Source organism: Monodon monoceros, unplaced genomic scaffold (assembly GCF_005190385.1).
Source record: "Monodon monoceros isolate NGI ecotype Baffin Bay Population unplaced genomic scaffold, NGI_Narwhal_1 Super_Scaffold_4, whole genome shotgun sequence".
Lineage (NCBI taxonomy): Eukaryota > Metazoa > Chordata > Mammalia > Artiodactyla > Monodontidae > Monodon > Monodon monoceros.
The window spans coordinates 50,808,949-50,823,435 of NW_021703781.1; the positions used below are offsets into that span (position 1 = coordinate 50,808,949).

Below are 14,487 nucleotides of genomic sequence, written 5' to 3' on the forward strand. Positions count from 1 at the left end.
TTTGGGGGGGTCACCCACCTGGGGATATGGGTCTTGACTGTGCTGTGCCTCTGCCCCTCCTGCCCATCTCATTGTAGTTCTTTCTTTATATCTTTTCTGGTAGGTTCTGGTCTTTCTCATCAATAGTTGCTCTGTAAATAGTTGTAATTTTGGTGTGCCTATGAGAAGATATAAGCTTCCTACTCTACCCTCTTGGGAACTCTCCCAAGAAGTGATTGGATTTTGAAGGCAGAGCCAATAGTATTTCCTGACTGGATCCGGATGGGAAACAAAGAGAGAAGGAAATTTGTTTCCAAGGTTTTGGGCCTCCCAAAAACGAGAAGGATGGAGTGGCCTTGAGCTAAAGTGGAAAGACTGTAGGAGGAACATGTTTGAGTGGGAAGCTCAGGATCTCAGTTTTGGATGTTTTAAGTTTGAGATGCCTTTGATAAGAAATGCCTGTTTGGGGATTTCCCTGGTGGTCCAGTGGTTAAGACTCCCCACTTCCACTGCAGGGGGCGCAGGTTCGATCCCTGGTCAGGGAACTAAGATCCTGCATGCTGCGCAGCGTGGCCAAAAAAAAAGAAAAAAAGAAAAAAGAAAAGAAATGCCTATTTGACATGGAGATTTTGAATTAAGCAGATGAATATACAAGTCTGGAGTTCAGGGGAGAAGACTGTGCTGGAGATACAAATTTGGGTCATTAGGTGGTGTTTAAACTCAGTGAGACTGGACTTAAGTGCAACGAGACTGGATGAGAGCACCAAAGGAGTGAATGTAGATAGAAAAGAAATTCCAAGGACTGAGCCTTGGGATGCTACAAATTTAATGGTTGGGGACAAGAGGAGAAATCATCCAACAAGACTGAGAAAGTGTGTGTGTGTGTGTGTGTGTTGGGGTGGGAGGAGGGGATAAACTAGGAGAGAATGTTGTCCTGAGATCCAAGTAAAGAAAGTGTTAAGAGGAGGAAGTGGTTGGCTGGATCTAATGCTTCTCATGGGTCAAATAAGGTGAAACTGAGAATTGACCATTGCATTTAGCACAGTGGAGGTCCATGGTGATCTCGGTAAGAGCCTGTTTGGTGGAGTGCTGGGAGCAAAATTCTCACTGGAGTTCATCCTATTGCTTCTCCTCTCTCCCTCCTTCCTCCCTGAACTAAGGAGAAATCAGTGGTACCTGAAGAACATGGTTGAGTGTGAGGGAGGCATGGTTCCTCAAAGGAAATTCAGAGTCCTAGTACCAGAAGAAGGGGAAATGGATTCTTGGCAGACAATACAGCAAATGTTCACTTTAGCTAGAAATAGCCTGTTTCTGTCCTGTGTATCCTATTTACAGTCTCTAGCATCAGTTCTCTGTAAAGATTTTTAGGAATGGAAACTTTTATAGGAAGGCATATAAACCCCTGGTGCTGATAGACCATCCAGATTGCAGACATTTTCTCTGAAAGAAAAGCCAGAGGCCCTACAGGGCTAGGAAGTATGTTCTTTTACAAATGTGTCTTTCTCAGTGAGCTCACTCCAGGATTCAGACTGTGAAGATAGCCCAAACCCCAGGCTCCTAGTCACTGTTACACTTTCCAGAACTGCCTTATGGTTTCATGTGGTATATCTGTTTGCAAAATCCAGTGATTTGGAGGACTTTACACTTTAAGAGAGGATAAGGGCAGGGTAGGAGTAGGAAATCACAATTCAAACATGGTCTAGATATTTCTGCATTTGGCATTTTAAAAAGACTCAGTGAATGTTAGTGCTGGAAGGGACTTGAGTATTCTCAAATCTCTTCATTAAAACAGAATTAATTACATTGCTGTCTTTTAAAATTACACAAATAATACAAGTTTATTACAGGAAATTTGGGATACATAAAGAACAAGTAAGAAAATAAAAATTCTCTGTAAGCTCACTGTTCATACCTCTTTGTCATGTCCTTCTCTTGTTCTCTTCTTTCTCCTACTTTTTATTGTTTATTATTAATTTTTTAAAAATTTGGAGCCATGTTTTTCATACTGATTGTAATCTTCTATTTTACTTCATAATTTGTCATGACAATCAAATGGCTTTTACCGTATGATTTTTAATGACTGCATATAGTATTCCATCATTTGAACATATACCATGTACTTATTTAACGATTACCTTTTATGGAATATTTAGGAAATTTCCAAATATTTTACTATTATAAAAACTGTTGTGGATCAGTCTCAGTGCATGTCTTTGGAGATGTCTTTAGGATAAATTTCTAAAAGTAGAATTTCTAAATTGTTCTCCAAATTACAGCAGTATCTGAGTGACAGAAACACTGACGTCCTGAGTTAGGAAGGAATATGCCCAAGTTACTCAGCTGGTCAGTGGCTGAGTGTGTTTTGGAGTCCAGCTCCCTGTCTTTTGAGAGACCCTTTTCCTTGACACCATGCTTCCTGTTACATTTCAGCTTCTTGTTAGTGATGTCCTGCAGGAACCCTTAGACCTTGATGACATATAAATTTTTCCTGCAAACTGTGTGGCTCCCACTCATGCCAAACTAGTCCTCTAATTCATCTGTGGGCGTGAACTCTGAACAGTTAGAGACACCTTTTTTCATGAGAGACGATGGTGCTTCTCAGATACCTTTCCCCTTTAGGGTGATAAATATTTCTTTATTAGTCAAGAGCCATACCCACTAGACATTTCCTCATACACATGAAGTGTTCCTGAGGTTTCTCTGACTTCTTTTTGCCCTTACTGTTTATATACTTTCTTTCCAAAATCCTGCTTTACAGTAGTGCTTCTCGATAGGAAGGCCACCTTTCAGTGGACTCCAGTGATTGAGTCCCCCTCCTACCCGAGTTGTGGTTCACTTTGACTCACCCCAACCCATCCAACCAGTTGGCAGAAACACAGCAAGGCCTACACGTTGGAGCAAGTTGTACTGGTGGCTCTTCCATAACTGAGAAACTTTTAAAAGGCAATGGCGATTTGGCCAATTCTTAGCCTATAAGACCTTCCCCAATTTACAAATATATTTATTAGGTTGAAGCTTTTGAAACTGACAGTTTTGTACAGTCAAAACTTGTCAAGTATTGGCAATTTCTTATGATTCATCCTAATATATAAAATGATCCTAGATGTCAAAAATATGCTATAGAAAGCATACCAGTTACACATCTCAGAATATCCCCAAGATAGATTCCAGAAGGTCTGCCACTGACCCCTGAACACCCAACCAGGGCTGTGTTTCTCACATATCAAAAGGCAAAGTTTTTTGTTTTTTTAAAAAAAATGTCAATTGTTGAAGAGGTGGCCCAAATTGTTGGTGAGATTGTTGGCAATGGGTAAACTTTTTTAGAGGGAAATGTGGCTATAATTATTCAAAGCCTTAAAAATGTGTACACTCTGACCCAGAACATCTACTATGAAAACTCACCCTAAGTAAAGCAGCCTGGATGTGTGCATAGATGTGCCTTCAAGGATATTTATTAGAGCATTGTTTGTAATGGTGAACAACTATAAATAACCTAAAGTAATGTATATGTCTAGGTGAAACAACCAAATAATTAAATGATGTTGTGAAAGAATTTCCAAGGACAAGAGATAAAAAGCACTGTTGGGAGAAAAACAAGTTATAAAGTTAAACAATCAAGACCCATTTTGTTAAAATATTTAATAAATGTAGACATGAAATATACACAGGAGGAAGACTGGCAAGATATATAGTGAAATATTAAAAGGACTATTTATGGGTGATCAAAAGAGTGAATTTTATTTTCCTCTTTTATACTTTTCTGTATTTTCCAAATTTTTAGCAGTAAGCATATAATATTTTGCAATCATAAAAAAATCTGTCATGGAAAACTTTTAACGTTAAATGAAAAGTAACTAATTGACTAGTAAAAAATTAAGCAGGTAAGAAATATACATGAATTTCAAATAGCAGAAGCAGGTGAAAATAAGAATGAAAGTGAAATGAGGAAATTATACTGGATTAAAAAAGAACATGTGTTTACAAAACTGAAAACTGTTAAACTCTTAACATATGGGTATAGTAAGGTTGGCAACGATGCTCCTTTGCCTGCCTTATAAATGAAGTTTCCCTGCAAAGAACAACAGCTCCACTAGAGGACATGAGGAAATCAAATAAGTCTCAAAGCAGAACAGGCCTTGATAACCGCCTAGTTCAGCGGCTACAGGAATTTTTTTTTAAAATAAATTTATTTAATTTTGGCTGTGTTGGGTCTTCGTTTCTGTGCGAGGGCTTTCTCTAGTTGCGGTGAGCAGGGGCCACTCTTCATCGTGGTGCGCGGGCCTCTCACTATCGCGGCCTCTCTTGTTGCGGAGCACAGGCTCCAGACACGCAGGCTCAGTAGTTGTGGCTCACGGGCCCAGATGCTCCGTGGCATGTGGGATCTTCCCAGACCAGGGCTGGAACCCATGTCCCCTGCATTGGCAGGCAGATTCTCAACCACTGCGCCACCAGGGAAGCCCAGGAATTTTAAAATTTAATGGACTGGCAGGATTTTTCTTTTTAAAAAGTCAATATCAATTTTTACCAAAGTAATACATGCATATAATTAAAAGTCAAGTTTAATAATCATAGCAAAGAACTGCAGTCACCCATCCCATCACTTTCTACCCTCCCCTCACCCTTAAACCCTATTCTCTAGAGTAGCCCTTTACACCTTTTTAGGATTTCTTTTGCCATTTGTGCTTCCTCTGCTAATTTAGATGTTATCTGTTGCTTTCTATTGTGGTAGCTGAGTACTTTGCTTTCTTACATTCCCTCAGGGTTGTCCTCTCCATACCGCCTCTATATAGTGATATCACAATTTTTGGTTAAATCAGTATCCAATATTTACCTTAGCATGTCTAGGTAAGTATTGTTTGTGCCTTAGATTTCCTTTCCTGTACAACTTTTCATTTTTGCTGGTGTTAATAAGGTCTCATTTCTTCATCTATGTCTCTAATAGTAATTTTTTTTGCAAACCCTTTGATATAATTTCCTACATAGTAATCTTTTCTTTTTTGTCCCCCTTCTTTTCCTGTCTGTCCTTTTTTAAAATTTTATTTATTTATTTATTTTTTAAGGCAAATCCATTTATTATTTTTGGCTGTGTTGGGTCTTCGTTGCTGTGTGCGGGCTTTCTCTAGTTGCGGCGAGCAGGGGCTACTCTTCGTTGTGGTGCACAGGCTTCTTATTGCGGTGGCTTCTCTCATTGTGGAGCATGGGCTCTAGGCAAGTGGGCTTCAGCAGTTGCAGCAAGCGGGCTCAGTAGTTGCGGTGCCTGGGCTCAGTAGTTGCGGCACGTGGGCTCTAGAGTGCAGGCTCAGTAGTTGTGGCCCATGGGCTTAGTTGCTCCATGGCATGTGGTATCTTACCGGAGCAGGGCTTGAGCCCGTGTCTCCTGCATTGGCAGGCAGATTCTTAACCACTGCACCACCAGGGAAGTCCCCCTGTCTGTCCTTTTTTAAAACCTCCTTTCTGAATCTGTTGTCCTGTTCTAGTCTAAGCTGGCTGCTCTCCTGGCCAGCTGCAGAGTTGTCTTGCTGGGCTTCCCTTGACCTCTCTCCTGTGTTGATTCTCAGTTTGTATTATATCTCTTCCTCTTTCTATGTTCACTACCTCATTTGGGTGGAGCATACCCTTCAGTAACTTCCTGAGAAAAGGTGCATTGGAGGAAAAATGTTGAGGCCTTTGTGTATCAGAAGTTTGAAGTTCAATGCTATTCTTATTCCCAATTATTTTTATATCACTTGTTCCTCCCACCCCACCCCCTGTTTCCAGGAAGCATTTAGGATTTTTTTTTTATCCCTTACGTACTAAAATTTATGCTGATGTACTTTGGTGTGTGTTTTTCATCCATTGTGTGTGTTAGGCATTCAGCCCCTCCCGTCTGGCAACTCAGATCTTTCAGTTCTGGGAAATTTTCTCATATGGTTTCTTTGATAATTTCCTGCCCACGATTTTCTCTGTTCTCTCTTTCTAGAAGGCCTATTAGTCAGATGTCTCTCTTGTGGTAATAATAATTTTCATTTCATTTGTTTTCTCTCTTTACTCTTTGACAGTTGGCTCTACCTTCTAGGATATTTCCTCAACTTTATCTTTGAACCATTTGTTAAAATTTCTTATTTCAGTTATTATAGTTTAAATTTGTAAAAGCTTGTTTTTATTTTCTGATCTCTTTAAACAAAACTGTACACACTTTTGGTCTCATAGATGTAATATTTTCTTATTTCTCTGAGGCTAGAAATTGAAGCTTTCTTCTGTTTCCTCTTTTTGTTGTTTGTTTTCATTTCTGTCTTTCATGTTGAAGACTTTCTTTTACATATTATTATTATCTTCACACAATTCTATCCGGTTGATATTATTATTATCCTCATTTTATAGTTAATGGGTCTTAGAGAGTATATTATTGTTTTATTTTTCTTACCATGGATGTCTGAAAAAGTCATCATGGACCAGCCACATCCACAGTCCAGCTTCTCAATCAAGTTGGATTCTCTATTGAATCCTTAAAGTTTCTTCTTACCCTCCTATATTTTACCTCCCCGCAATACCCAGAGTCAGTTGTCTTACTATATTAGACAGCTCTGTTAGAAAGATCTGATCGTTCTAATGTTTAATTGAAACATTTCTCCTTCCCTGCATTTTTCCTCTGACATTAGCACTAGTTCTGTCCTCTGGGCCATAGAGATATGGACCAAATCTAAATGCCCCTCCATAGGATAGTCCCTTAGATATTTGAAAGGTTACTGTCATGCCTCCTCTGTGTCTGCCATTCCCCAGCCTGAAGAGGCCTAGTCTCTCCTACTGTATTTCACTCTTTTGTCAAGCTCCAGTTGGCTAACATTTTGTAAGGTTTTGGATCAGCTCCTAGCTGTCGAGGTCTCACTTTAAGTGTAGTATCTGTAACTTAATGCAGACTCCAGATGTGCTTTGAAACACTGAGCCTTGAGTGGGATAATCTCATTTTATTTATATTTATTTATTTATAGCAATTAAAAAAATTTTTATACAGCAGGTTCTTATTAGTTATCTGTTTTATACATATTAGCGTGTATATGTCAATCCCAATCTCCCAGTTCATCCCACCACCACCCTCCCCCGCCACTTTCCCCGCTTGGTGTCCATACGTTTGTTTGTGTCTTGCCATTGGTTTAGTTTTAGCCTGGGAAGTTTCATGTGCATCTTTTCCTAGTAGGTGATAGTTTTGATAAGTTTCTCACAAAGTTTAATTTCTGGGCTGCTTTTGATTAGTGTTATGGGTTTTTTTTTTGTTGGGTGTGGGGAGGTGGGAGATCAGGGAGATGGGGATGCAGAGAGGTGAGGGGTGAGGGGAGGTGGGGATTCAGGGAGGTGAGAGATGCAGGCAGCTGGGGGTGTAGGGAGGTGGGGTCATGGAGCTGAGGGGTGAAGAGGTAGAGGGTGCAGGGAGGTGAGGGGGTACAGGTGGGTAGGGGCAGGGAGGTGGGACACAGAGTCTGCATCTAAGTCCTGTCTCCACAGGTCACCTGATTATTGCTGGAAAGCCTCTGTGAGGGTAGAGGCTCAGGGTTTGTTGCCAGGACTGAATAAGAAAGCCCATGAAAGCACTCATTACAGTGTCAGGAGGACAGCAGGCACCCAACAAAAGTTAGGTACGATTAAGTGAGGTGAAGTTAAGATCTAAGAAATGAGAAGGCAGAAACTGGGGGAGGATGTGGCAAGGGGAACATACAGCAGGAAAAGGAAACAGCATATGCCAAGGTCCTGCATTGGGAAGAGGCTTGGTTCGCGTAAGGGACAGGGAGGGTGTCGGGGACGGAAGTGTCTAGTGAAGGGTTGGGGGTGGGGGACTCTATGTTAGTTACTGTTTTAACTTCTTAGGATTTCCTTTTCCAGGCCAGTTGCACTTGACCTTGGATAGTATTAACCCCAAACGGAGGTGCTAAGGTGATATTGAAAAATGGAAAGATCTTGTTAATGTAAAGTGCATAAATAAAAAGTATAATATGCATATTTGAAAAGGAAAGCACAACATAAATAGGGTTGTTCCAGGCACCATGTTGAATGTTTTGTACACATTACCTCACCAGACCTTTGTAGTAATCTTAAGAGATGAGAACTACTGTTATTCCCATATTAGAAGTGAGGAAGTGAGGGCAATGCCTCGTATAACTAGGAGGGCCAAAGGTGAGATGCAGACCTAGAAATGCCAGACTCAAGGCTGGTAGTGTTGTTACCTAAAGAAATGAAGCTCACCCATTACACTTCGTGCTAATTATAGCTGATATTGTTGAATGGAATTATCTAATTTACTAAGGTATAATGCATCTTTCCCTTTTCTCTAAGAGAGCACACCAAACATTAAAAAAAAAATGTATTTGATAGGTCAAGGTGATGACATTGACATTCTGAGTATTAATTTTTATGGTTCTTTACGAGCAGTGATTAAGTCTTATTCATATTTATATATCCAGTACCAAGCACATTCCAGGCAATCAAATATGATTCATATCCATGTGCGCATGAGTATATGAATGCACGCATAATTAATGGATGAATGAATGGATGAAATTATAAGACAGTAATGACTATTAAAGTTTTTAGGTCTGTTGTTATTTTTAGACTTATTTGCCCCTATACTAAATCCTAAGTAGACTGCTTTGCTCTATGAGCTCATATGTCTGCTCTTTGTACATTTTTTCCCTCCTGTCAGTGTTCTAAATGGGATATCCGTAGACATGAGATATGCCTGCAGCTCTGCAGATGGGAGAGAGTGAAAGGAAGTTGCCCTGGTTAGTTCAGATCATCATGTCCAAGGGAGAGGAATAAACTCATGTTTGATCCAGGCCATGGCCAAATTTAAGGGTTTTGATCTGAGGTGTGGAGTCCAGCTCCAGCGGCATCAGGGGAGTACATTCTTGGTCTGTAGCCAAATCGTCAGGTAGGGAGATCTGTCTGCGTGAGCACCAGGGGGACATCAGAAACTGAATTTAGATCCTACTTGAAAGGAGTGGACTGAAACCAGTAGAGGGAGTCAGCCCCCTACCAATTTGGTTAACATATATGGCCAGACTCTAGTCCTGGAGTGGAAATGAAATGTAGCCAGACAGACTGGTATACACTTTGGGATGGATTTAGCTAAAGAAGTTTTTCCAGATTCTCCCAAAGGGGAGGTTAGAGTCCTTCCAGGGCACTTGACCCCAGGCATGGGAGCAATCATGGTTTTTCAGACGCTCTCCCGCTAAGGTGAAAAAGTTCCTAATATGTTCCAGGACTTAGGTGGGGTTGCTCCTCAGGATGAAAACCAATCATATCTTTACCAGAGGAGGGCAAAGCTGGGCAGGGGCAAACAGAGAGGGACAAATTGCTGCTGGAAGTTCAGTGAGTAGGAGCTTCTTTCTCTTCTTTGGACCTTCTTCCCTCTGGCTTCTTAATGTCTTTCTCAAAACACACTGCTCTGACGTGTGTAGCTAATACTGCAGAGATAGTGCCATGAAGGCACTGATCTGCGGCGACCTATAAAGGACTTAGGTTGTGCCAGCCCCTATTAAGTGCTTGACTTTCACTACCTCATCTACTCCTACAACAGCCCTTTTTGTCCCCAACTTTATGGTTGATTTATTGAGTGAAGAACTGAAAATCACTTTATGGGTGGTACATTTCCTTTGTGCATCACATTGAAAGTGAGATGTTGATAAACTGGGTGGGTGGATGTGTCCAGAAAGGGGAAGGATCCAGAGGCCACGTTATATAAAGAACATGTGCTGAAGCGGGTAGGGACATGAATGTGACTGGTACTAATATGGTAGTTCCAAGAAAAAATTGGAAACTTGCTCCTGGTCAATCAGGAAGTTTAGCCAGAGGACTTTAAGGGACTATCCAATATTGGAGGAAAGGGTTATTATAGGGCCATTTGGGGAAGTCCTGGGTCTTAGAACAGACAGTCATGAGCAGGGAGGAAGAGAGAGAGAATTTCCCTGTTGCCTTACTGACTTCATCCTGCATTAGTTCATCTAAACACTTCCTGTTTGTTTGTTTCTCCACAGTCTTTCTATTGTTTTATCTATTTCTGAATTGATTCCCTGAAAGCTCTAAGGATGCTTTTTTAAAATTTTTAATTTTTTTTATCTTTATTGGAGTATAATTGCTTTACAATGGTATGTTAGTTTCTGCGCTATAACAAAGTGAATCAGTTATACATATACATATGTTCTCATATCTCTTCCCTCTTGCATCTCCCTCCCTCCCACCCTCCCTGTCCCACCCCTCCAGGCGGTCACAAAGCACCGAGCTGATCTCCCTTTGCTTTGCGGCTGCTTCCCACTAGCTATCTACCTTACGTTTGGTAGTGTATATATGTCCATGCCTCTCTCTCACTTTGTCACAGCTTACCCTTCCCCCTCCCCATATCCTCAAGTCCATTCTCTAGTAGGTCTGTGTCTTTATTCCTGTCTTACCCCTAGGTTCTTCATGACATTTTTCATTGCAGCTCTATTTACAATAGCTCTAAGGATGCTTTTTAAAATTCTGGTCCTCTGTATCACAAATCCTATTGGTTTTAGGATTCTTGGATGATAGTGGGAATGGCGAGGTGGAGACATAGAGAACATCTAAGATAAAAGGACACGGGGCTGGATGTGGAAGCCTTGTACTCCCAGCCACATACAGATTGGACAATTTCCCTTGCTGTTTAGCCTCAGCTTTTACATACCTGAAAACGGGATTTATGTATGTGTGTATATGTATCCTCTGTGTCCTAGAGAGTTTTTCTGAGGATCAGAAAAGAGAGTGGACGTAAATGTGTTTGCAAACTGTAGCTGAGACCATCAAAATGTAAGGTTTTATGACTGTCACTATTGCTATTGTGACACTGCCATTTGCTGAACCTCGTTTAATTTGGAAGCTCCCTAATTCACAGTGATTTGTGTAGTGGGGTCATTACCACGTTGGAGCCTTAAATGGAGACTTTATCCACGATTCCTGAAAGGTCAGCCACCCTGGAGTCACATGAGAACAGAAAGCAAATCTTGTTTGTGAATTGGCTTCAAGTACTGTCAGTTTCAAATGGAGGTCTTGGGGGGTCCTTGGCTGGCACATCAAGGGGGCATTTCAAAGAAAAGAGGCTAAACCTTGACTAGACCTCAGAGCAAATGTGCACTCTTCTCTTTGCTACTCCCTTTCTAAAAAGGAAAACAAATTCTACTTACTTGGGTGTGTGTAACTTATGTGTATCTGCTTATTCTGATCCTTTTTCCCCAAGCCTTCCTTTGCTTGTTCCATTTTATACATGGTATAATCTTCTAACATGCCCAATTTTTATAAATATCTTCTATTTTAGGACTTTCACAGTATTCCTAGAAATTTTGCTTAAGTAGCACTGTGCCTTCTCTATTTCATAGGTCCCCATAAAAAACCCAATATCCATTTACATTCTTCCTAGCATTTTGATGGTAGGAAAAATATCTGAGTTTATTTTTAGGGCAAGTCACATAACAGAAAGGATAGCAAATATTTGTGGTTGCCTTGGGAACTCAGTTTCTAGATATTGCTGATTATGGAAAGGAGGAACAGATTTGGAGATGGGACAATTTGGGGATCAAGAAATAGAACAGCAGGAGGCCCTGGAAGAGGGTGGAAGGAAGTAGAAGATCTATGTAAAAAATACAGGTTCCTAGTCAAATTTTTTTTCTTTTTGTCTGTTTCTGATTACTGTATACTGCCTTCCTGAGGGCAGAATATGGTGGGATGCTTTAATAACCAGGTGATTTTCTTCTTCAGTTTTGTTTTTTTGTTTTTTGTAGGAAAGATCAGGATAGCAATTTGACTATTTGCCAAATTGTCCATAAGACAGAGTATCAAAGGAAAGAGACACTGAAGCCAAGAAATCCTGCTTTTTGTATTCCTGGATCTTTCTTGGAACAGCCCATCATGCGTGACATCTGAAGATACAGCACCAGCTGCTCATGAATACAAGTTCCTTAGAGTATCCAGACTTCATGGGAGCACTAAAAACGTATTACGTGGTTTGTTGCCAGCATTTCCCGCACTGACTCTCACCAGCAGCTCTTCACTCTGGCCAACCTCAGAGACATGGGGACTGCTGTGCGCTCTGATGTCTTATGTAGAGAGTCTCATGGGCTAACTGCAGGTGTGAAGGCCTGGAAAAAGATTCTGGCTTTACTCCCCAGCCACCCCAAGACCCTGGTAGACCCAGGAAGTGGAAATTCTGGAGACCAATACTTGTATGGCCTTCTGAGTTGCACACTGCATCTGACTTGCTGTTCCCCCAGGAAACAGTTGATATACACCCAGAATACTGAGGGCCTGTTGGAAAGCAGCCCTAGGCCTCAATGTTCTTCTCCTGGAGCTGGCAGACAATGAGGAGAGAGGGGAGAGAGTTACTTGTTGGGAGAGGAAGTAAAGCTGGAGGCTGGGGTGTGGTTATAATTCAAGCATCAGGATCTGCAAGGCTCCAAGGCTCTCCCCACTCCATTCCATCAGGCCAGGTTAGGATGGGGTGTGTTGCAGGGAGTTTAAGCCTAAGGGAGTGTGTATGTGTCAGGCACAGATGACACGGACTGGGTTCTTTTTTTTTTTTTAATTAGTTTACCATTTTTTAATAGATTTATTATTTATTTATGGCTGCGTTGGGTCTTTGTTGCTGTGCAGGCTCTTTCTCTAGTTGCGGCGAGTGGGGGCTACTCTTCGTTGCGGTTTGCAGGCTTCTCACTGTGGTGGCTTCTCTTGTTGTGGAGCACGGGCTCTAGGGTGCGCGGGCTTCAGTAGTTGTGGCTCACGGGCTCTAGAGCGCAGGCTCAGTAGTTGTGGCGCATGGGCTTAGTTGCTCCGCGGCATGTGGGATCTTCCCGGACCAGGGCTTGAACCCGTGTCTCCTGCCTTGGCAGGCAGATTCTTAACCACTGCGCCACCAGAGAAGCCCCGAACTGGGTTCTTTTACCTGAGGTTATAGGAGTTGACAGGCCCATACGGAGAAGTCAGGAAACACAAGTAACAGGGTCTATTGCTGCATATCACCTGGAATGGGGGCCCCTTTGTTGCGGTTGTAGTGCCAGCTCACGTGAATGGACAGCTACTGTGGAAGTCTCCCCCTCTGATCATTCTTGCATGGCAAAAACTCCACTCTTCTCTGATTCTGTTCTCTGTTCTGCAGCATCTGCTGCAGTAGCTGGACAGCTCTCCTTTGTTGTCACTAATTGATTTCAGGAGGGTCTCTTGTTCCAGGCCAACTCCATTGATCTTTCCCCTAAAAGAAGGTAGAGTAGGGTATTCAAACATTCAGATGAACTGACTTCCAATCCTAGTTCTGCCTCTTACTAGCTATATGACCTCAGGTTGGTAACTTAACTTCTCTGAGTATCAGTTTTTCCACCGGTACAATGGGATTAATATTAGTACTTAGTTCATAGCTTTGTTATAAATATTAAATGAGATCATGCAAGCCCAGCCCACACTTTGGCTCAAGCAGCAGTTACTGGAACAATCTTTTGTGGCCAAGATCATAAGGTCACAGGACTGGAAGGTTAGTCACAAAACCCAACCTAGCAACTTATGAGACAGAAACCATCTGTTGCAACTTTTCTCAGAGGATGGCTATGTAAACTGGCTCCACTTGGCTGAAGGAAGTGGGTAGGTGGTAGGTGGGAGTGGCAGGGATAGAAGAGAAAAGAGTTAAATGATTATCAGTTCCTCCTGGTGATTAAGAGCATAGACTTCCCAGAGTCAGACAGGCTTGTGTTCAAATTCCAGCTCTGCACTCAGTGTCTGTGTGACCGTGAGCACACTACTAGACTCTCTGCCCCCCAGTTTCCTCAAGCGCAAAGTGGGCTAATGATATCTACAGTGTTGGAAGATTTCGTGAATAATGCATGTGAAGTGCTTAGCACAGTGCCTGGTACCCAGCAAGCACATAACAAGTGATGATGAACATGACTGTGAGGATGACGGGAGCTTTTCTGGTCTAGAGTCCTGCTCTTTCCACCTGAGGAGGTGGGAAGGAGACAGGGTAGGTACTGGGCAAAACTGGGTGCTGGTGAAGTAATAGATGTGTTAACTGAGGGCCTCATTTCTGAGCCACTCTTCTACTCCTGTTCCCTTATGTCCTCCCACCCTGCTGCCCAGTGCCTGGGAGCTGCCTAAAGCCCTTTGCTCCTAAACCATCCCAAGGGGTGGTTTGCCCCTCTCCTGTCTATACTACTTCCAAACTCCTATTCTTTCTGTTCAGCTATGCCACAGCCAGGTTTGGGGAACACAGTCCATCTCAACAATTCACTCTAAGGTGTGAAGGACCACACAACTCCCTTCTACTTTTAAGGTCACCAGACTATTTCTTCTTTAACTCCTCCAAATTGGAAATTAGTTGAGTGAGAAGCAGTGGAAGGTAGAGGGTTCTTAGAGCACAAGGCCCTCCATATTGCCCTGAAAAGAACCTGAAAGCCAAACCTGGGGAAAGGGGCAGGATCAGCAGGAGAGGAAGAATGTGTGGGTTCCCTAACCTCCCTACTGCATCCCGCTTCTTTGCCTGAGAAAGTG

At 42.1% G+C, this 14,487-nt stretch overlaps 1 protein-coding gene across 7 annotated transcripts in view; it reads left to right on the forward strand.

The window, feature by feature from the left end:
* Positions 1-14,487, forward strand: part of ENTPD1 (ectonucleoside triphosphate diphosphohydrolase 1) — a 114,660-nt gene that overhangs the window by 41,707 nt on the left and 58,466 nt on the right. The window contains exon 2 of one of the 7 annotated variants that reach the window (XM_029244890.1): positions 11,739-12,085. The exons of 5 other annotated variants lie outside the window; for them this stretch is intronic. In XM_029244890.1, coding sequence (XP_029100723.1) covers positions 12,028-12,085 — 58 coding nt within the window. In that variant the 5' untranslated portion in view covers positions 11,739-12,027. Of the gene's footprint in view, positions 1-11,738; positions 12,086-12,423; positions 12,444-14,487 lie in introns of those variants that run through there. One more of the 7 variants, XM_029244889.1, reaches the window with a different exon arrangement.